General features: G+C 44.5%; 1 protein-coding gene across 1 annotated transcript; it reads right to left on the bottom strand.

Moving 5' to 3' along the window:
• Positions 1-6,540: 6,540 nt before the first annotated feature.
• Positions 6,541-23,701, bottom strand: LOC139279373 (ficolin-2-like). The gene is made up of 8 exons (XM_070898491.1): positions 23,561-23,701; positions 20,709-20,843; positions 17,271-17,324; positions 16,147-16,182; positions 14,737-14,864; positions 9,533-9,662; positions 9,324-9,458; positions 6,541-7,844 (listed from the first exon to the last, which is right to left on the bottom strand). Exons 1-8 carry the CDS (start codon positions 23,655-23,657, stop codon positions 7,597-7,599), a joined length of 963 nt encoding a protein of 320 aa, XP_070754592.1. The 5' UTR covers positions 23,658-23,701; the 3' UTR covers positions 6,541-7,596.
• Positions 23,702-23,907: the final 206 nt, after the last annotated feature.

Below are 23,907 nucleotides of genomic sequence, written 5' to 3' on the forward strand. Positions count from 1 at the left end.
CAACCACGCGAAAATGCAAAGAACTGTTGGTATCCTGGAGAAATTCTTAGAAGGGGACGATTGGGAGGCCTTCGTGGAGCGACTCGACCAATACTTCATGACCAACGAGCTGGAAGGAGACGAGAACGCTGCCAAACGAAGGGCGATGCTCCTTACCGTTTGTGGGGCAACAACCTATGGCCTCATGAAGAATCTTCTAGCTCCGGTGAAACCAACAGCCAAATCATATAAAGAACTGTGTACGCTGGTCCGGGAGCATCTAAATCCGAAGGAAAGTGTTTTGATGGCAAGGTATCAGTTCTACACATGTCAACGGTCTGAATCCAGGAAGTGGCGAGCTACTTCGCCGAACGAAGGCGCCTTGCAGGACATTGTGAATTTAATGGATTCCTTGAGCAAATGCTAAGAGACTTTTTTGTGCTTGGCATTGGCCATGAGGTTATCCTTCGCAAACTATTGACGATTGAAATACCGAATCTGAGCAAAGCCATAACGATAGCCCAGGCATTTATGTCCACCAGCAATAACACCAAACAAATTTCGCAGCATAAAGAGGTTTCGGCAAGTACTGTACACAAAGTAACGTCATTTTCAGGCAGGAATGCATATGGCAGAACGTACACGCCTGCAGCTGCAGATGAACCAGAGTCTGCCATCAATTGTTAATGCGAGGCAGTTAACATCTTGTTGGCGCTGCGGAGGTGATCATCAATGCTGCTTCAAACACTATGTGTGTAAAGGCTGTGGAACAATGGGACACCTCCAGCGAATGTGCAGACGAGCTGCAAACCCTGCAAACCACCACGTTGCAGAGGAGGATCAATCCATGGTGGATCAGGCTGAACTAGAGACTCGAACCGAGGAGGCAGAAGTGTATGGGGTACACACCTTCACCACGAAATGCTCACCAATTATGCTAAAAGTCGAACTGGACACGGGTGCGAGTCAGTCTATCATGAGCAAAAAGGCCTTTGACAGGCTGTGGTGCAACAAGGTACACAGGCCCAAGCTTAGCCCCATTCATACCAAGCTAAGAACTTACACTAAAGAGCTGATCCCTGTAATTGGCAGTGCAGCAGTAAAAGTCTCCTATGATGGAGCAGTGCACAAACTCCCACTATGGATTGTACCAGGAAATGGCCCCACACTGTTCGGCAGAAGCTGGCTGGGAAAAATCCGCTGGAACTGGGATGACATCCGAGTGCTCTCGTCCATCGATGATGCCTCATGTGCCCAGGTTCTGAGCAAGTTCCCGTCGTTGTTTGAGCCAGACATTGGAAATTACTCGGGGTGAAAGTACAGATCCACTTGGTTCCCGGTACATGACCCATCCACCACAAGGCACGGGCGGTGCCATACATGATGTGAGAGAAAGTGGAGATCAAGCTGGACAGGCAGCAGCGAGAAGGCATCATCGCACCGGTGGAGCTTAACGAGTGGGCCAGTCTGATTGTTCCGGTTCTCAAAGGCAACGGCATGGTCAGAATTTGTGGGGACTATAAAGTAACGAGTAACTGTTTTTCGCTACAGGACCAGTACCCGCTACCCAAGGCAGACGACCTATTTGCGACCCTGGCTGGAGGAAAGACGTTCACCAAGTTGGACCTGACCTCGGCCTACATGACGCAGGAGCTGGCGGAATCTTCGAAAGGCCTCACCTGCATCAACACGCACAAAGGTCTGTTCATCTACAATAGATACCTGTTTGGGATTCGATCGGCCGCGGCAATTTTCCAAAGGAACATGGAAAGCCTCCTAAAGTCGGTTCCGTGCACCGTGGTTTTCCAGGATGACATACTGGTCACAGGTCGGGACACCATCGAACACTTGAAGAACCGGGAAGAGGTTCTAAGTCAGCTAGATCGCGTGGGACTCAGGTTGAAACGCTCGAAGTGTGTTTTCCTGGCGCTAGAGGTCGAGTTCTTAGGGAGAAGAATCGCGGCAGATGGTATCAGACCCACCGATGTCAAGACGGAGGCCATCAAGAGACCACAGAATGTGGCAGAGCTGCGGTCGTTCTTGGGACTCCTCAACTATTTCGGTAATTTCCTACCCGGGTTAAGCACCTTGCTAGAACACCTACATGTGCTGCTACGCAAAGGAGATGACTGGGTATGGGGGAATCACAAGAGGTTTCTTTTGAGAAAGCCAGAAATCTGCTTGTTCTGTATAACCCATGTAAACGTTTAGTGCTAGCTTGTGATGCGTCTTCATACGGGGTTGAGTATGTGTTACAACAAGCTAACGAATCAGGAACATTGCAACCGGTCACCTATGCATCCAGGAGTTTGTCCAAGGCCAAAAAGGCCTACAGCATGATAGAAAAAGAAACTATGGCATGTGTTTACGGGGTGAAAAAAATGTACCAGTATCTGTTTGGTGTCAAGTTTGAGTTAGAAACTGACCATAAGCCACTCATATCGCTCTTCTCAGAGAGCAAAGGGATTAACACCAATGCCTCTGCCCGCATCCAAAGATGGCCGCTCATGCTGTCTGCATACAACTATGTAATCTGTCACAGACCAGGCACAGAGAACTGCGCTGAGGCTGTCAGTCAGCTACCATTGCCCACCACCGGGTTGGAAATGGCACAGCCTGCAGACTTGCTCTTGGTATTGGATGCAATCGAAAACGAAAAGTCACCCGTTATGGCCTGCCAGATCAGGACCTGGACCAGCCAGGATCCTTTACTGTCTCTTGTAAAAAAAAAAACTGTGTCCTCCTAGGGAGCTGGTCCAGCGTCCAATGGAGATGCATGAAGAGATCAAGCCATTCCAGTGGCGCAAAGATGAAATGTCCATTCAGGCGAACTGTCTTTTGTGGGGTAATCGCGTGGTTTTGCCTAAGAAAGGCAGGGAAACGTTCATATGCGACTCACACAGTACCGACCCAGGCATAGTAATGACGAAACCTATATCCAGATCCCATGTGTGGTGGCCCGGCATCGACTCAGATTTAGAGTCATGCGTGCGCCAATGCAACACTTGCTCTCAACTGAGCAATGCACCCAGAGAGGCACTGCTGAGTTTATGGTCATGGTCCTCCAAACCATGGTCTAGGATCCACGTTGACTTTGCGGGCCCGTTTCTGGGCAAAATGTTTTTGGTTGTTGTGGATGCTTATTCAAAATGGATTGAATGTGTAATAATGTCTGTAAGCACGTCCACTGCGACCGTCGAAAACCAACGAGCCATGTTCGCCATGCACGGCCTGCCTGATGTCCTTGTCAGCAACAATGGGCCGTGCTTCACCAGTGCTGAATTCAAGGAATTCATGACCTGCAATAGGATCAAGCACATCACATTTGTCCCATTCAAGCCAGGCAGAACGGGCAGTCCAAACCATCAAGCAAAGCTTGAAACGTGTGTCGGCAGACCCACCTGTACCGAGTCCTGCTCAGCTACCGCACCAGACCCCACTCGCTCACCAGGGTTCTCCCAGTTGAGCTGCTCATGAAAAGTGCACTCAAAACAAGGCTCTCTCTTGTCCACCCTGATCTCCATGATCATGTCGAGGGCAGGCGGCATCAACAAAGCATGTACCATGATCGCGCAAACATGTCACACGATATTGAAGTCAATGACCCTGTATTTGTACTCAACTATGGATATGGTCCCAAATGACTTGCTGGCACCATCATAGCCAAAGAAGGGAGTAGGGTGTTTCAGGTCAAACTTGTCAATGGACTAACTTGCAGAAAGTATTTGGACCAAACCAAACTGCGATTCACAAACAGCCACGGGCAACCCGAAGAGGACACCACCAACATTGACCCTCCAGATGTAGTATAATGTGGATAAATGTGAGGTTATCCACTTTGGTGGCAAAAACATGAAGGCAGAATATTATCTGAATGGCGGCAGATTAGGAAAAAAGGAGGTGCAATGAGACCTGGGTGCCATGGTACATCAGTCATTGAAAGCTGTCAGGCAGGCACAGCAGGCGGTGAAGAAGGCAAATGGTATGTTGGTCTTCATAGCTAGGGGATTTGAGTATAGGAGCAGGGAGGTCTTACTGCAGTTGTACAGGGCCTTGGCAAGGCCTCACCTGGAATATTGTGTTCAGTTTTGGTCTCCTTGGTGAGGAAGGACGTTCTTGCTATTGAGGGTGTGCAGCAAAGGTTCACCAGACTGATTCCCGGGATGGCAGGACTGACATATGAGGAGAGACTGGATCGACTGGGCCTGTATTCACTGGAGTTTAGAAGGATAAGAGGGGATCTCATAGAAACATATAAAATTCTGACGGGACTGGACAGGTTAGATGCAGGAAGAATGTTCCCGATGTTGGGGAAGTCCAGAACCAGGGGACACAGACTAAGGATAAGGGGTAAGCCATTTAGGACTCAGATGAGGAGAAACTTCTTCACTCAGAGAGTTGTTAACCTGTGGAATTCTCTACCACAGAGAGTTGTTGAAGCCAGTTCGTTGGATATATTCAAGAGGGAGTTAGATATGGCACTTACGGCTAAAAGGATCAAGGGGTATGGAGAGAAAGCAGGAAAGGGGTACTGAGGTGAATGATCCGCCATGTTCTTATTGAATGGCAGTGCAGGCTTGAAGGGCCGAATGATCTACTCCTGCACCTATTTTCTATGTTTCTAACACACACACACACACACAAGTGGCAACCGACATCACGGTTGACCACAAATCTGAACTCACCATCCCCAGTAGCCCGGCAAGGCCAGTTGCCCAGCAACCCAGCGAAGCACCACCAACTCACCCACACCTGCATTTGTACCAAGACGATCGTCAAGGGAGCGAAAAGCCGCAGATCGTCTCACCCTGTAAATAAGTGTACTATTGACTTTTGGAGGGAGTGATGTTATGTATGCAACCCTAGGCAACCTGTATCATACCGCCATCAGAGGGCTTACCTGTTGGAGTCCCAAGGGATCCCAGCATCCCTTGGGAGCACTGTATATAAGCAGGCCTCCCATGCTGTACCAGCACTCTGGAGTTTGAATTCAGGAGCTAAGGTCACACTTACTCATTGTCTACAGTACTCCGTTGCATTACTTTATTTCGAGCTTAACATGTAGCATGTATCATTTTCTTATCCTAATTTTGCAAGATTAAGTTTAGTAATGAATTATGTGTAAGTTGTTTGTGTAGAAGTTCTCAGAGAAAAATGGCTCCTACTGCAAAAAGGGAGGATAACAAAATAAAGGTGGACTGTGCTATTGAAGGTCAAAGATGGGAGTGTTAGAATGAGATGTATTGTGAGGCTCAACAGCTGCAAGCTATCACAGCATTTGAAAGGAAGAAAAAGGTATAAGAGAAGAAGCTATTGAACCCTGAAGGCAGCACGAACACAGAGAAAGACTGGAGGAGAACTACAGTCAACAGAACACAGCAAAAGACCGTGCCACAGTCACTCAGTGGGTTTCCGTTGAGGTTTCAAGGAACAGACCGTCAACTATCGCCTTATTAAGTAATATTTCTTTGTACTGGAAATAAATCACTTAATAACATCTGTTGTGCTTATTTACAATATACCTGTACACAGCGTGGTTTGTTGTGGTCACGGACAGTTCTCTTCTGTCAGATCTTACACGTCAGTCAATCAAATATTGCTGATTTTCCTTGTTTGAATGTATGTAAGTTATTTTTGGGCTGGATCTTTGGCTCCGTTGAGCTTATGTTAGCGCCCTGGAGGGGCGGCAAAGTGTGTTTCTAGGCGTTACGGCGGGCATCCAGCTTTTACCGCCCGGTTGGCAAATTCGGCTCATGCTTTGTGGTGGGCAAATTCTTACGCACGGCCCTCTAGTTTCACTGAGATAATGATGTCAACCATCGTACAACGCTCCGAAACGCCCCTGATGCAAAATTAAGCCAAGTTGCCTCATTATAGACCCGCCCCAGGAAACACCTGAAAAATCAGGCATTCCCAGGGTGCAGCAGGCGGTATTGACAGCATATTTAAATGGAGGGAGGAGGATCCTACATCGCAGGTCACATTGACTGCAATGGCTGTGCACAGCACGCTGCGTCACACTCCGACTTGAAAACGGCAGTTTTATCTGCCATTACAGTCTCCTTACAACTTCAGTGAGATCATTTAATGGGGGCATTACTAGCTGGCCAGCGTATCATGCTCCATGCTATTGCCAGGTGGCGTAAAGCTAGAAGAAGGGCTCTTGTCCGTGTCGGGCCATGGATGAGGAGAGGCCGAAGACATCTGGGGAGGGGGGCTTACCCCCCCACGGGTTTACAGGCACCAACGCTCATACCTCCAGCTTGCTGAGGAGCAGTGTGTGAGAAGGCTGCGCTTCAGAACGAAGGTGCTGACAGGTGGACCTACAGCCTCCCAGCACCAAAAGGACTGCACTGCCCGTAGCAGTGAAGTGACTGCGGCGTTGGCCTTCTATGCCTCCGGCTCCTTCCAGGCAGCAGCAGGGGTCATTTGCAGTATCTCAATATGCTACACATTGCTGCATTCTGCATTTTACAAAGGCTCTGTAGGCCCACAGAATGGACTTTATGAAGTTCCCAATGTTGGCTTTTAAATATTTAAACATATTAATGATTCAAGCTATTTTTTGATAATGCATCACTGATTTTTATTATTTTATAATGTTCGATTATTTCAAAGGAATACAGGGATCTGTTAAGAAATAAAGATCCTTGTGTAGAATTATTGGTTAAATTTGAAATGAACTTCCATTTACAAATATATACAAAATAGCAACAGTTAAAGACTAACCAGACACCAGTATATTATATCAATTGGAGTTCAGGCCTGGAACATCGGGTCCTTCATCGAAACACCTGTGAACTTGAACTCGTGGAAGCAAGTCATCATCGTTCGAGGGACCGCCTATGATGATGATGATGATACACTCTATGTGCTTATGGGACAATTCAAAGCAACTTGTTTGGTAGACCCTTAAATATTTCGTAGTTATCACATTTTAAATTAATTTATAGGATGTTAAGTTTCACAAATATATTTGAAATACCTGCTTTACAGAATCAGCAGGTGGTGGCACTACTGAACGGTGAAAGTTACTGATCTCAGCAGCTTGGTCAGGCAATAATTCACCTGTGCCACCATTTTAATAGACACTTCAGAAATGTCGGAGCAATGAGGGTTAGGGGCCCACCCAAATGATCACGTCTGCAGAGCATGGTCTTTGTGTCTGTGCCATTCTGATTGGAAGTGAAAAGCATCTCACACTTTGTGCCAGAAAATATACATAAATGTACTGGTGAGAAGTGATAACTACACTAAAACATTTCTATATGGAGAATCCCTATTACCATTTGTTCTGTTACTGAGGCACCTTTCATATTAGAAAAGGACTGTAAGCAGACCGAACTTCAGCAATAAACCTAGAATACCATAATCATTAAAAGCTATTATTAAAATATAAAAGATATTATGTGAACACGAATTGGATATTACTGTGAATATTGTGCTCATCGCTGTTTATCTCATGTTACACAAGAAACCTGTCTTATTTTCTAAAGCCGCAGCACCTTAACTACCTGTAACAAAGATAATGACTAACAATTCTGCTTTCCATGAAGGTTTAAAAAAAACATTAATTGGTTCTTTATTGTGTTGAATCGATGAAATCAAACACAATCTTTATTGTGGCCTAATTTTCATATCTGCGTATTTATAGGAATAATTAAAACCCTTTCCTGTTTTCCAGGATATCCCATTTGCATAAGAAGTATAAGCACCTTTTAGATAAAGACCATTAAGGTTTGAATGATGACATTGTGAATACCACCAAGCTCCACTGTATACTACAGCACAATTACTAGTATCGACGTCATTGTCTCTGTCACGTGTGCTAAATGATTTGTTATTTTGGAAAGTAAGCGAATCACCTGTAAAAATCAAAAAGGAGTTCAATAATTCGTGCAAAAAATGCACAGCACAACAAGATAAATAACAACAATGTTTTTTAAATAGTATCACAATAACAAGCACTTCTGCTGCAGATATACTCCACCCCTCAGTTTCAGAATACTATTTGTGTGTGTGATGTTCAGTTGGAGAGCCTAAGCTATACTGCTGACTGCACCTCATTGTGGGTCGTACTGAGATCAGGGACAAGAAAACTTTGCTCGTGCGCTCTTAGATACATGTGTGGAGCATTAGCGCAGTGAAAGCAGCATCATATGATTAATCAATCCTCAGTAATTGGCAATGGAAGTGACTCCAAACTGGACACATCAAAGGGGAAATGCGGCAATTGGTCTGTGATATTGGCCTGAAATTCTGGCCTCACTGGGTCCATAAGGAGTGTGTACGGATCCGGGAAGGCTTCGCAAAAGCCGGTTTTCGGCGCGCAATGCACATGCGCTGAAAACCGGCTTTTCCGATCTGTCAAGTTCTGGCTTGACAGATCGCAAGCATCTCAGCAGCAAGGACATTTGCATGGGCAAGATTGCAGTATTTGCCCATCTCTTGCCCAGCAAATGTCCTTCAAACATTGCGCCTGGTAAAAGCAGGCACATAGCCTACTTTTTTCAGTGTAAGAGTTTTAATGCAGATAAAAAACGTAAAAATATTATTTTAAAATACATTTTTATGTTAAAAATCCTGCCCACTGAGGAAAGTTTATTTTAAACTCTAATTACGAAAAAAAATTTTAAATCGGAAAAATATTTTTTTCTAACAAATTTATTAACTTTAATTTCAATTAATTTTCATGATGTGAAGTGTGTTTTTTATTTTTTATGTTTTTTTTTCTCATTAATAGCAATTAGAACTCGTAGATATGGAGTTCCCATTGCTATTAATGAGAATAATGTACCTGATTGGTTGAGCAGTCACACGTGACTGCACCTTCTGCGGGGGAACCTCGAGGACAGGAGCACACTTTGCAGAGCGGGAAGAGAAGACCTCCGCACCAGAATCCTATGCTCCTCCCGGACCACCAGGTAAAATCGTAAAAATTCTCAGGTCGAAGGCGTTCGTCCGAAAGAAGCCTCCGATCGGAATTTCAGGTCAGGTTTTGCATCTCCCCCAATGCAGAAACGTTCAGACAGATAACACACACATACACTGCAAAACTAAATTTCCACATTCCTACTTTGCCTTTGCAGAGTTGAGACGCATTCTGAATTCTGCAGCTAACTGAAAATTCAGCTTTAGATTCCCTCTGACATAGTGGACCTTGGTCATATGTTTGTACAATGCAGGCCAGTAAAAAAGGCCCCAAACCTTGTAATGCATGGCATTGATTAACAGCTGGTACTTGGATTTTATCTTTATGTTGGATATTTCCACAGATTTACAATTGTGATATACGGACACACTAAGGGCTACACACTTCACATTGGAAGAAAAAGATTTCGTACCTAGGTCACCGCCTGAGTATGCCCCCAAAATAAGTCTGTATTTCTCAGATTCATCGAGGATCTTAAAAGAGTTATATTCAGCAAATCCTTTTTTGTCATCAAAATCCTTCACATCTATACGTAACTGATAAGACCCTGGAGAAATAAAAGTGGAATTAGGAAAAATGTAATATGCATTCAATGTAAGTTGAAAATTAGTTTCAAATAACCTGTCTTTGTCAGCGCATGAATGTTGTCATTTCCCAGCCAGAATTCTGAGAGTTGGTTCCCAAATCCTTTCTTGTAGGAATTCCAGCCTCGGAAAAAATCAACAGAACCATCCACGCGCCTCTGGAATACCTAAAGAAATGGAAACACGGTGATACAGTTTAATCGAGCCACAGCACGATGGGCACCTACAGTACAGAAAGCGCCATTTGCTTTGTTATGTTTGTCAGTTCTTTGCTGGAGCAATCCAGATCTAATTCCACAGCACAGATCAATCCCCATAGTTCAGTATCAGCCTCTGCTTCAATTAATCATCCTTTTCCCTTAAACCATGCAATAGTCACTGCCTCAGTTATTCCTCCTGACAAAACATGTCCTATTGTCTATGTAAAGAAATTTCTCCCACTCTGTGAAGTGTTATATTTTGGTAGAAAGAACGAGGAGAAGACATATAAACTAAATAGTGCAATCATAAAGGGGGTGCATGAACAGAGAGACCTGGGGCTATGTGTACATAAATCGTTGAAGGTGTCAGGGCAGGTTGAGAAAGCAGCTAAAAAGGCTTATGGGATCCTGGGCTTCAAAAATAGAAATATAGAGTACAAAAGTGTGGAAATTATGATGAACACTGGTTTGGCCCCAACTGGAGTACTGTGTCCAATTCTCGGCATCACACTTTAGGAAGGATATGAAGGTCTTAGAGAAGGTGCAGAAAAGATTTACGAGAGTGATTCCAGGAATAAGGGAGTTCAGTTACGGTGATAGACTGGAGAAGCTGGGGTTGTTCTCCTTGGAACAGAGAAGATTGAGAGGAGGTTTGATGGAGGTGTTCAAAATTATGAGGAGTCTGAACAGGATAGACAGAGAGAAACTGTTCCCATTGGCAGAAGGATTGAGAACCAGAGGACACTGATTTAAGGATGTCCTTCCTCAGATTAGGAGACCAAAACTGAACACAATATTCAAAGTATGGCCTCACCAAGGCCCCGTACAACTGTAGTAAGACCTCCCTGCTCCTATACTCAAATCCCCTAGCTATGAAAGCCAACATGCCATTTGCCTTCTTCAACGCCTGCTGTACCTGCATGCCAACTTTCATTGACTGATGTACCATGACAGCCAGGTCTCGTTTTCCTAATCTGTCACCATTCAGATAATATTCTGCCTTCCTGTTTTTGCTACCAAAGTGGATAACCTCACATTTATCCACATTATACTGCATCTGCCATGCATTTGCCCACTCACCTAACCTATCCAAGTCACCCTGCAACCTCTTAGCATCCTCCTCACAGCTCACACTGCCATCCAGCTTAGTGTCATCTGCAAACTTGGAGATATTACATTCAATTCCTTTGTTTAAGTCATTAATGTATATTGTAAGTAGCTGGGATCCCAGCACTGAGCCTTGTGGTCCCCCACTAGTCACTGCCTGACATTTTGAAAAGGACCAGTTTATTCCTACTCTTTGCTTCCTGTCTGCCAACTAGTTCTTTATCCACATCAATACATTACCCCCAATACCATGTGCTTTAATTTTGCACACTAATCTCTTGTGTGGGACCTTGTCAAAAGCCTTTTGAAAGTCCAAATACATCACAGCCACAGGTTCTCCCTTGTCCACTCTATTAGTTACATCCTCAAAAAATTCTAGAAGGGCTGGCGCTGCTCCCTGCATTTTTCCTGCAGCTGTCGCGCTGCAAAGATCATGTCCATTGTGCCCCGTAGGCAACGACATCTACACTGTGATTCCAGGAGGAGCTCTTCGGCCACAGGGAGAATAAGGTTGAGGAGAACTCTAGTGACAACCTTCCCAGTGGCTGATAGCAGGGAGATTCCCCTATAGTTGCCGCAGTCGGACTTGTCCCCTTTTTAAAGATGGTCATGATCACTGCATCTCTGAGATCTCCCAGCATGCTCTTCTCCCTCCAAATTAGAGAGATGAGATCATGTATCCGCGCCAACAGCGCCTCTCCACCATACTTTAGCATCTCATCAGAAATTTCATCCGCACCCATAGCCTTGTTATTCTTGAGCTGTTTTATGGCTTTGCCTACCTCGTGCAGCATTGGGGTTTCACTGAGGTGGTGGCAGGTCGCATGCAGCAGGATGGAGTTGCGAACACTCGAGTCAAAGGCAGAGTCTCAATTGAGGAGATCTTCAAAGTGCTCCTTCCAGCAGGCTCTGACAGCCTCGGTGTCCTTGATGAGTGTTTCCCTATTCTTGGCCAGGAGTGGGGTGGGGCCTTGGGAATTTGGACCGTCGGTGGGCTTGATTGCAATGAAGAATCCTCACATATCGTGGCTGTCGGCCAGTTGTTGTATCTCCTATGCTTTCTCCATCCACCACCTGTTCTTTAGGTCCCGGGTTTTTTGTTGAACCTCAGACTTGAGCCGTCTGTAACGTTGTTTTGCAGCTCCCGAGTTGGGTTATTGCTTGAGGCTCAGAAATGATTGCGCTTGCAATCTATTAGTTCTTGAATCTCCTGATCATTTTCATCAAACAAGTCTTGGTGTTTTCTAGTTGAGTAACCAAGTGTCTCTTCACAGGCAGTGTTTGTGGAGGCCTGGAGGGAAGACCAAGCACTGTGGCCATTCAGCATTTCAAGGTCATCAAGACACGCTAGATTAGCTGTGAGGCATTGGCTGTATAGGGCTATCTTAGCTGGGTCTTTAAGTGCCCCGGCATTAACTTTTTAATGGCACTGCTTCTGCTGTCCCCTCTGCTTTGGGGTTATATTTATATCGAGCAGTCGTCAGCTCCTGTCATGGCGTGGGTGATGCACACATCCCTGCGATCCCTTGCTCGGACAATGACATAGTCGAGCAGATGCCAGTGTTTGGAGTGAGGGTATTTGTCCCTCTGGCGGAACCTTGATAATGTGGGAAAATATGGTGTTATCCACTTTTGCAGAAAAAATAGAAAAGCAAATTATAATTTGTGAAGAAAAATTGCAAAGTGCTGGAGTACAGAGGGACCTTGGGGTCCTTCTGCATGAAACACAAAATGTTAGTATGCAGGTACAGCAAGTAATCAGGAAGGCAAATGGCATGTTGGTCTTTATTGCAAGGAGGATAGAGTATAAAAACAGAGAAGTCCTGCTACAACTGTACAGGGTATTGGTGAGACCACACATGGAGTACTGCGTACAGTTTTGGTCTCTGTATTTAAGGAAGGATATACTGGCATTGGAGGCTGTTTAGAGAAGGTTCACTAGGTTGATTCCGGAGATGAGAGGGTTGACTTATGAAGAAAGGTTGAGTAGGTTGGGCCTATACTCATTGGAGTTCAGAAGAATGAGAAGTGATCTTATTGAAACTTATAAGATAATGAGGGGGCTCGACAAGGTGGATACAGAGAGGATATTTCCACTCATAGGGAAAATAAAACTAGGGGGCATAGTCTCAGAATAAGAGGGCGCCCATTTGAAACTGAGATGAGGAGGAATTTCTTCTCGTGGACGGTTGTAAATCTGTGGAATTCTCGGCCCCAGAGAACTGTGGAGGCTGGGTCATTGAATAGATTTAAGGCGGAGATAGACAGATTTTTGAGTGATAAGGGAGTAAAGGGTTATCGGGAGTGGGCAGGGAAGTGGAGCTGAGTCCATGATCAGATCAGAGGGGCCAAATATCCGACTCCATTGTTAAAGATTCTCTCTCCTCGGGGACTGTTCCCCTCTCCTTCAAATCTGCTGTCATCACCCCTCTCCTCAAAAAAACAAACCTTGACCCCACTGTGCTTGCTAGCTATCGCCCCCGTCTCCAACCTCGCTTTCCTGTCCAATGTACTTGAACGTGTTGATGCCTCTCAATTCCGTCACCACCTTTCCATGAATTCAATGATTGAATCTCTTCAATCTGGTTTTCGCCCTTACCACAGTACCGAAATGGCTCTCATCAAAGTCACAAAGATAAACTATCCCTTCTCGTCCTTCTGGACCTGTCTGCAGCCTTTGACACAGTTGACCACTCCATCCTCCTCTAACACCTCGCCACCATCGTCTAGCTAGGTGGGAATGCACACGCCTGGTTCCATTCTTATCTATTTAATCGTAGCCAGAAAATCTCCTGGCTTGTGTTTCCATTCCCGCATCATTTCCTCTGATGCCCCCCAAGGATCTAACCTTTGCCCTCTCTTGTTTCTCATCTATATGCTATCCCTTGGCGATATCATCTGAAAACACAGAGTCAGTTTCCACATGTATGCTGACGACACCCAGCTCTACCTCTCCACCACTTCTGTTGACCCCTGCTTGGTATCTAAATTGTCAGATTGTTTGTCCAACATCCAGTACTGGATGAGCAGAAATGTTCTCCAATTTAATATTGGGAAGACCGAAGCCATTATCTTTGGTCCCCGCCACAAACTGCGTTTCCTAACAACTGACTCCATCCCTCTCCCTAGCATCAATTTGACAGTGAATAAGACTGTTCGCAACCTAGGTGTCATATTTGATCCTGAAATTAGTTTCAAGCCACATATCCACGGCATAACTAAAACTGCCTTTGTCCAACTCCGTAACATTGCTCGCCTAGGCCTCTGCGTCAGCTTTTCTACTGCTGAAACCCTCATTCATGCCTTTGTTACCTATAGACTTGACTACTCCAACTCACTTCTGGTTGGCCTCCGACATTCTACACTATGTAAACTAGAGGTCATTCAAAACTCCGCACCCCTGTTCTAACTTGCACCAAGTCACGATTACCCATTACCCCTGTGCTTTCTGACCTACATTGGCTCCCGGATAAACCATGCTTTGATTTCAAAATTCTCATCTTTGTTTACAAATCACTCCATGGCCTTGACCCTCCCTATCTCTGTAATCTTCTTCAGCCTCACAATCCCATAAGATATCTGCGCTCCTCAAATTCTGCCCTCTTGAACATCCCTCATTATAACTGCTCAGCCATTTGTGGCCGTGCCTTCAACTGTTTGGGCCCTAAGCTCTGGAACTCCACCCCTCTCCCTCTCTTTCCTCCGTTAAGATGCTCCTTAAAACCTACCTCTTTAACCAAGTTTTGGTCATCTGCCTTCATTTCTTCTTTTGTGGCTCGGAGTCAAATTTATCTGTTTTGTCTTGTAACACTGCTGTGAAGCGCCTTGCGACATTTTATTACGTTAAAGGCGCAATATAAATAAAAGTTATTATTATTAATAATATTATTAAATAACACCAGGGAATCCAAAGAAGCTGAAATGATTCACTCACCAGCCATCCTCCACCATCTGTGTCCATATCACAGAAAACTGTTAGTGGCATACAGTTTTCCAGGTATATGGTGTACCAGCCACTCAGTGTTACTCCCCTGTCTTGCAACTGCTTACAGTTGCTGGCACCTAATGAAAAGGAAAGGTGTGTGAGACCGAGAGATATTCAGTCTACCTCCAGCTTATAATACATTTTGTTTGTGTCCCATGGCCAACTTTAGTCCAATTTACACATGTTTTTTTGATTTTAGCAACTTGCAGAAACCCATCATTCATTAGAGTCCCCAATTCTAATTGTTGACCAATTCACATAAGTAGTGTTTCATTTGCTGACCCATCACCCCTGTGTTCGTTGACCTGCACTAGCTTCTGGTTTAGCAAAGCCGTGATTTCAAAATTGTCATCTTTATCTTCAAATCCCTCCATGGCCTCATCCCTCCCGATCTCTGTAATCTCCTCCATCCCCACGACCCCTCGAGATGTCTGCGCTCCTCTACTTTTACCATCTTGAGAATCCCTGATTATAATCGCTCAACCATTGGTGGCCGTACACTCCTGTGAAGTGCAATGTGACATTTTGCTACATTAAAGGCGCTATATCAATACAAGCTGTTGTTGTTATTATGGAGTGCACCCTCTGTCCCTGTACATCACCCACCCAAGTCCAGAGCATTTCGGTGCAGCTTGGCAATGATAATGTTTAGTGACTTCAGTGCGTGTGGAGGTACTATGGGAATATAGCCAGCTAAAACCCTGCAGCTTACCAACAGAGAGCACCAGTAAACGTTCCACTGCTTGTTCAGGACCATCCTATTAAAGCATCGGCATCCAGCGTCTTTTGGAGCTGAGTGGGAAGAATCCCGGTCCCAGTGATTTTTCTGCCCCTTCAGTTGCCATCAACCATTAACAGTAGCCTGTAGTACACCGGGCCTGCATGGCTCCGATATTGGATCAGTGGGTGCACTGACTTGGTTCCAGTCGCTCAGTAACAGGCATGTTATCTTGTAGCCAACTCAACCTCAAAAAGGCGCCATTTACCTCAACCTGAGTATGTTGGTCGTTCGGTAAACATGCTCTATATGACCATGGAAGGATGAGCACTACCAAACCAATGACACTAGTTTGGGACCAACCCTATATTAACTAGGCGTCATATAATCTTCAAATTGGGAGTCCCATGGTATAACTACCTTGGCATTTTTTTAAAAGAGAAGATCTTAGTTTAGAACATATACAGGATATCTCCTTCCTACCTTGTTACTGCGTTTACAACCCAATAATCTTTGCTGAATCAAGATAAAGATTCAAGGTAACCAATCAGATTAACAGCAAAATCTGGCTGTACATTTAATAAACAATCTCGTAAAGAATGCAGCTTAGACTTTTTGATATAAATTGCTCTGAAACTTACCAGTTTGACAGTGGTAAGAATTCAGAGTGCTTTCCCCTGTGTGAACAACAGCAGCTTGTCAATACCTCTCAGTGCTGTATAACAACACGTCATCCAGCACAGACACACTTTTATATTATCTGGTTTACACAAAAGTTGAATCATTTCTTCCTTTGAAACTGGTTCACTGCATCTGAATATTTTAACGATAAGTAATATTTGATGTTAAATTGGATTTATGACTTATTCCACATAGCACTGATGGCAGTAATTCATTTCAGAATTGCTCAGGATATGAGCGTCACGCCTTACGGGGTGGGTGACATGAGCGACCTGTGGTCAGGGAGGGGTGAGAGATGATATGGCAGGAAACTCTGAAACATTGATTTATAAAAAACCTTCATTCAGTGATTATTTTCTTGTACAGATCATAAGTGGCAGTTTGAGCAGCAAATTGCTCTGCAATCTGACCGGCAGAACCTCCTTGGCTCCCCGCCCCCAAACCCTTCAACAGAGGGCTCCAAGAGTGGGCTGCCAGTTGGTTAGATTGCCAACCACGGACGGGACAATCGGTGTACCCGTCGGGGATGTGGATCACACGAGTACGCGGATGAGAGACGGGCTTGACGCGAGCCGGTAGAAGGGAGGGGAGTGCGATCGCCACATGTGCAGCGCAGAGCTGGCTAGCTGGGTGACCTGGGGGAGCGCATGGAGGAGTGTGAGAGCAGCGCACAGGTAACAAGGCTGGTGGTGGGCACCAGTTGTGTTCAGGCAGGCTTATAAATAAACCAATCAATAAACAAAAGAATTTAATGCATAGACTTTTACTGAGCCTTGTTCAAGAGCGGAGAGTTTTTAAACATTTAAATATGTCGTAGTTGGGGATTTGGGAGATAATGGTAGGTGAAATTTGTCTAGAGAATGCAAACCTATTGGCAGGTTGGCTTTGTTTATAATGGGTTTAGACATTTAAAAGTGGGGTTCATTTTTCTAATACTACTACGTACTTAAACTCAGAGAAAGATGCCAAAATGCAAGTTCGCGCAGGGCGCCATTTTTCCTAAGGCCAGCCCTGAGGAGAGCGTCTCTGAACTGATTCTAATACTCAGCATTTATTGAAAACAGGATTTTCTTGAAATATTTACCTTTTTCTCCCTTTGGCCCAGCTTTCCCAGGTATCCCTGGACCACCCTTATCTCCTGTGACAAATGTTAAAACACATGTTGACATTTGTGAAACTGAGACATTCAGAAATCTGAAATGTTGTCTATACATTGTAATGTCAGATCTATAGCTACATTTCAAAATATTTTAAGCACTAAACATAGAACTGCCAGGAAGGAAAAAGGAAAAAGTAATTTTCCCCTCCTTTGTTGAAATGAAAACCAGTTTTACTTGCCGCTCAATTACTCACCCACATTTATACAGTTTTTGAAAAGCTACACATTTCATTCTCTATTGTATATATTGATATATTTCATCTGGAAATCCACCTGAAGTCTTTTGAAAGCTGCACTATAATCTAATATGATCCACTATTGATTGAATTGAGGTCCATTCATTCAAATCCCTGCAGATAACGTACTAACATCACAATCTAATGGTTCTATCAATTAGGAGTGAGGATTGACTTTAGGAAGATGGAGCTTGCATTTGTAAAGTGCCTTTAACAAACTCAGGATATCCCAACGCACTTTACAGCCCAGTTTTATAATGAAAGCTGAAAGCTCCAAATCTTCTGTTTAGGGATCTGAAGAGATTGAATTCTTAAAATCCAAAACTCAGACTTGAAGACGATGAAATCCAACTTCTTGAAAAGTGAGTTATTTGCATAAATCTGACAGCTGTCTCAGCTCATTTGGATTCAGAAACTACCGTCAAACTCATTTCAGTGATTCGTAGCTGCAAAATGAACTAAAACATGTTCCATTACAGAGTTACCATTCAAATGAAGATATTGCCATGTAATTATCAATATTGCCATAGAGGGAGTGCATCGAAGGTTCATCAAACTGATTCCGGGGATGGGGGGATTGTCCTATGAGGAGAGATTGAGTAGACTAGGCGTATATTCTTTAGAATTTATAAGAATGAGAGGTGATCACATTGAAACATACAAAATTCTTACAGGGCTTGACAGGGTAGATGCAGAGAGGATGTTTCCCCAGGCCGGGGATTCTAGAACCAGGGGTCACAGTCTCAGAATAAGGGGTAGGCCATTTACCACCGAGATGAGGAGAAATTTCTCCACTCAGAGAGTGGTGAATCTTGGGAATTCTCTACCCTGGAGGGATGTGGCGTATATTCAAGACAGAGATGGATAGATTTTTGAATATTAAGAGTATCTAACAATATGGGGATAGTGCAGGAAGTGGAGTTGAGGTAGAAGATCAGCCATGATCTTACTGAATGGTGGAGCAGGCTCGAGGGGCCGAATGGTCTTCCCTGCTCCTGATTCTTACGTTCTAAGTATGAAAAGAATTGTATTTAGAACTTTATCATATGCCTTAGACACATCCCATAGTGCCTCCTATTGAATACATTACTTTGAATACAGTGGTTATTGTTATGGTGTTAATTGCAGCAGTCATTTTGGACACAGCAATATCTCACAACTAGAAATGAAATGAATGACCAGTTAATCTGCTGAGGAGAACTTTGTTCATCTTCAAATATTGGAATGAGATCTTTATCACCTATCTGAACGACTGAAACAGGCAGGCTAATACCGTCTAATTTGAAGAACAGCACCTTTTACAATCCAACATTTCCTCAGTATTACATTGGAGTGTAGCCTTTATTATATGTTTACATTATGGAGAGGAGCTTGAAGCGATAGACTATGACTTAGAGCTGAAAGTGCTACCTGCTGAGCCAAGCTGACACTTTCTTTGTTCCTTTCTGTATGGTTTTCTGAAACTTTCTGAGCTTATTCCAAAATAGAATTAGCAAAATTAACAAAGCCCCAGAATTGAGAGTGCTGCATTATAAGGAATGTTCTCCTTTACAAAAGCAAAACACTGCAGATGCTGGAATCTGAAATGGAAACAGAAAATGCTGGAAATCTCAACGGATCAGGCAGCATCTGTGGGGAGAAAAACAGAGTTTCTGTTTCAGGTCGATGACCCTTCATCAGAACTGGCACATGTTCAAAAGGAACACATTCTTAAGGAGCACTGAAAGGGGAGGGGAAGAAAAAACAAAAAGGAAAGCCTGTGATAGGGTGGAAGACAGGAGAGATTAGAGAGACAAAAGGGATGATGGCCCAAATTGAAATGGTAATGGCAGGAGTTAGAAAAAGATTAGTCTAGATAGGGTGTGAATAGCGGAATAATGACCAGCTGCCATTGGAGAGAAAGAGAAAAAAAACATAAGATCGGGGCGGGGGGCGGGCGAGGGGGCGCGGTAGTGCAAGGAAGGGAGCCAAAGATGGGCAGAGGTTAGGCCCTGAAATTGTTGAACTTGATGTTGAGTCCAGAAGACTGTAAAGTACCTCAACAAAAGATGAGGTGCTGTTCCTCGAGCTTGCGTTGAGCTTTATTGGAACAGTGCAGGAGTCCGAGGACAGAGATATCTGAGTGGGAGTGGAGTGGAGAATTAAAGCGACAGGCGACCGGAAGCTCAGGGTCAAGCTTATAGATTGAATGGAGGTGTTCCTCTAAGCAGTCACCCATTCTGCGCTTGGTCCCCCCAATATAGAGGAGACCACATCGTGAGCAGCGAATATAGTATACAAAATTGAAAGAAGTACAAGCAAATCACTGTTTCACCTGGAAGGAGTATTTGGGGCCCGAGACAGTGGGAAGGGAGGAGGCAAAAAGGCAGGTGTTGCATCTCCTGCGCTTGCACGGGGATGCTGGGGGTGCCAGCAGAATGGACCAGTGTGTTGCGGTGGGAGCGGTCCCTTCGGAATGCTGAGAGGGGAGGGGAGGGGAAGATGTGATTGGTGGTGGGATCACGCTGGAGGTGGCATTAAACCAAAGCTCTGTCTCCCTGTTCTTGTCATTAGCTGGACATTTGTTTAAATTAATTCATGGGATGTGGGCATTGCTGGCAAGGCCAGCATTTATTGTCCATCCCTAATTGCCTTTGAGAAAGTGAAGGTAGTCCCACAGTGCAGTTAAGGAGGGAGTTCCAGGATTTTGGCCCACCGATGATGAAGGAATGGTGATATATTTTCAAGTCAGGGTGGTGTGTAACTTGGAGGTGGTGGTGTTCCCGTGTGCCTGCTGCTCTTGTCCTTCTAGATGGTAGAGGTCGGGGGTTTGGGAGGTGCTGCTGAAGAAGCCTTGACGAGTTGCTGCAGTGTATCGTGTAGATGATGCACTCAGCAGCCACAGTGCACCAGTGGTGGAAGGAGTAAAGGTTTCAGTTGGTTTAAAAGTTCCATGTCACTATTCCCAAAGAAACGATTCTCCCAGTCTCCTGGACATTCACCCCTTACTGGGTTAATTGTTCATTCATCTTAATCAGTATTTTGAATGGTAAGTCAGTGTTATTAGTGTTCACTTTGAGAACCAATCATTGCAAGTAGTCATTACAGGGAAAAGCTTCACGAAAAAGGGTGAGCATATATATTATACCTTTCAAACCAAGACCCCCTCCATCTCCTTTGGCTCCAGAAATTCCATTTATTCCTGGTGTTCCTGGTATTCCTGGTATTCCAGGCGTTCCAGCAGCACCCTGAACAATTGTACACGGGCTTGTAACCTTACATTCTTGGAAAGAAAAAAGCACAACACAGGACATTAGTGATAGCGTTGAATAATAAGATTACTCAATTTAAAATTTTTGATCACTTCAAACACAGTTGAATAACAAGCAACATTGGCATGTAAAGGTATTCTCATTGAAAGTTAATTACAATTCTACATTTTATGAGGTATTTTGTTAAATCCCATGGTCCAATATATCAGGTAGGTAACACACTATGGAATGGCCAATCTTTTTCTACAGCTGGGGAAGTGGGAAGCCAGTAGCTGGGCCATGTCAGTAGCTAGTTCACAGAGCTTGAACGTAAGAATGTAAGAATTAGGAGCAGGAGTAGGCCATGCAGCCCCCCGAGCCTGCTCCACAACTCAATAAGATCGTGGCTGATGTTTGACCTCAACTCCACTTTCCAGCTCTCTCCCCATATTCCTTGATTTCCTTCGTGTCCAAAACTTTAGTGATCTTTGTCTTAAATATACTCAACGACTGAGCATCCACCGCCCTCTGGGGTAGAGAATTCCAAAGGGACACCTCAAACCCGAAAGGCTCTCACAAATACACAGAGGCACGACGCCCTAATATATGTCATCCACTGGACAAACACTAGAAGTAGCACTCGGTTCGGTTGTTGAGCACACCAGTCACACACTGCCACCGTGTGGAAGTATCTGAGCACAGCAGATTGGCTGACACTGCTGATGCCCCTATGGCAGCCTGAACAACATCTTGCATTTACATAGCACCTTAAACATCGAAAAAGCATCCCAGGTCACTTCAGAGAAGTGTAATTAGACACAAATCAATGCTGAGCCGAAAAAGGAGATATTAGGAAGGGTGAATAAAAGCTTGATCAAAGAAGTTGGTTTTAAGGAGGTTCTTAAAAGTTGGGAGGAAGGCAGAGATGCGGAGAGGTTTAGGCAGGGATTAAGGTTCAGGCAGCTAAAGGCCACCAATGGTGCGATGCAGGGAATGGGGGGATGCACAGAAAGCTAGAGTTGGAGAAATACATGGAATGTTGTAAGTCTGGAAAAGGTTACAACTTCCGTTTCTGGCTCCCATGTTAGCTGACATTGTTAATGGTTCTCTCTCAGGTACTGTCCCCCTCTCACTTAAATCTGTCGTCATCACTCCTCCTCAAAAAAACAACCCTTGACCCCTCCGTCCTTCCAAACTACCTCCCCATCTCCAACCTCCCTTTCCTCTCCAAAGTCCTTGAACGTGTTGTCGCCTCCCAAATCTGTGCCCATCTTTCCCGTAATTCCATGTTTGAATCCCTCCAATCCGGTTTCCGTGCCTGCCGCAGTTCCGAAGCGGCTCTCATCAAAGTCACAAATGACATTCTTTGTGACCGTGACAAAGGCAAACTATCCCTCCCCATCCTTCTTGACTTGTCTACAGCCTTTGACACGGTTGACCACTCTAACCTTCTCCAACACCTCCCCATCGTCATCCAGCTGGGTGGACCAACATTCGCTTGGTTCCATTCTTATCTATCTAATCGTAGCCAGAAAATCTCCTGCAATGGTTTCTCTTCCCACCCCGTATCATTACCTTTGGTGTCCCCAAAATATCTATCCTTGGCCCCCTCCTATTTCTCATCTACATGTTGCCCCTTGGTGACATCATCCGAAAACAGAGCATCAATTTCTACATTTACGCTAATGATACCCAGCTCTGCCTCACCGCCACTTCACTCGACCCCTCGCCAGTCTCTAAATTGTCAGACTGCTTGTCCAACAACCAGTCTGGATGTGGAGAAATTTTCTCCAACTGAATATTGTGAAGACCGAAGCCATTGTTTTTGATACCCGCCACAAACTCTGTTCCCTAGCCACCGATTCCATCCCTCTCCCCAACTTCTGTCTGAGGCTGAACCAGACTGTTTGCAACCTTGGTGTCATATTTGAACCTGAAATGAACTTTCGACCACATATTTGCAGCATAACTAAAACCGCTTATTTCCACCTCCGTAACATCACCCGTCTCCACCCTTGCTTCAATTCATCTGCTGCTGAAGCCCTCATCTATGCCTTTGTTACCTCTAGACTTGACTATTCCAATGCACTCCTGGCTGGCCTCCCACATTTTATCCACATAAACTTGAAGTGGTCCAAAACTCGGCTGCCCGTGTCCTAACTCGCACCATGTCCTGCTTACCCATCACCCCTGAGCTCGCTGACCTACAGTGGCTCCTAGTTAAGCAACACCCCAATTTCAAAATTCTCATCCTTGTTTTAAAATACCATCCATGGTCTCGTCCCTCCCTATCTCTGTCATCTCCTCCAGTTCCAGAACCCTGGGAGATGTTTGCGCTCCTCTAATTCTGCCCTCTTGAGCATCCCTGATTATAATCACTCAACCATTGGTAGCAGTGCCTTCTGTTGCCTAGACCCCAAGCTCTGGAACTCCCTGCCTAAACTGCTCTCCGTCTCTCTATTTCTCTTTCCTCCTTAAGACGCTCCTTAAAACCTATTTCTTTGACCAAGCTTTTGGTCACCTGCCCTAATTTCTACTTATGCAGCTCGGTGTCAAAATTTTTATTTCATAATAATCTTATGAATCACCTTGGGACACTTCACTATGTTAAAGGCGCTATATAAATATAAGTTGTTGTTGATAGAGAACGGCGAGGCCATGAAAGGATTTGAACATGAGGACGAGAATTTTAAATTGATCTTGAGGCATCATTTATTTCTTATACTATAAAAGTTAAAGTTGCACTTACGTGTGTCAGATTGAGAATCCTGAACCTCAGAGTAGATGACGGCAGAGAACAAAATTACAATGATCTGTACGTGAGCTGGAGAAAGTCTGGAAGCCATTCTTCTGTGTTGTGTTCGTGACCCTTTGTGCTGCACCTTTTATTCTGCGATGAAGGAAATGAAGACAAAGGCTGGAAAAAACACACTCCCTTTCCTGAATATGCAAATACTTTTGTGAGGTCAAGGTTGTAATGAATAGTTTTACAATATAATTATAGCCTACAGAAAAATCTATCCCCACTATCTATCCTCAGCAGTCAGCCCAAAGTAGACGCTTTTTCTTGTTTGGATGTATGTAAGTTATTGTCCC

This window comes from Pristiophorus japonicus, chromosome 14, assembly GCF_044704955.1.
Source record: "Pristiophorus japonicus isolate sPriJap1 chromosome 14, sPriJap1.hap1, whole genome shotgun sequence".
In the NCBI taxonomy this organism is placed as follows: Eukaryota; Metazoa; Chordata; class Chondrichthyes; family Pristiophoridae; genus Pristiophorus; species Pristiophorus japonicus.

Bases quoted from the DNA above. Each gene is read 5' to 3' on its own strand.
- LOC139279373 (XM_070898491.1), bottom strand. From the start codon at position 23,657: ATGGCTTCCAGACTTTCTCCAGCTCACGTACAGATCATTGTAATTTTG. The intron at 20,844-23,560 runs GTAAGTGCAACT...TTTCTTTCCAAG, and splicing joins GGATTCTCAATCTGACACAC to AATGTAAGGTTACAAGCCCG. The intron at 17,325-20,708 runs GTATAATATATA...CATTTGTCACAG, and splicing joins AGGGGGTCTTGGTTTGAAAG to GAGATAAGGGTGGTCCAGGG.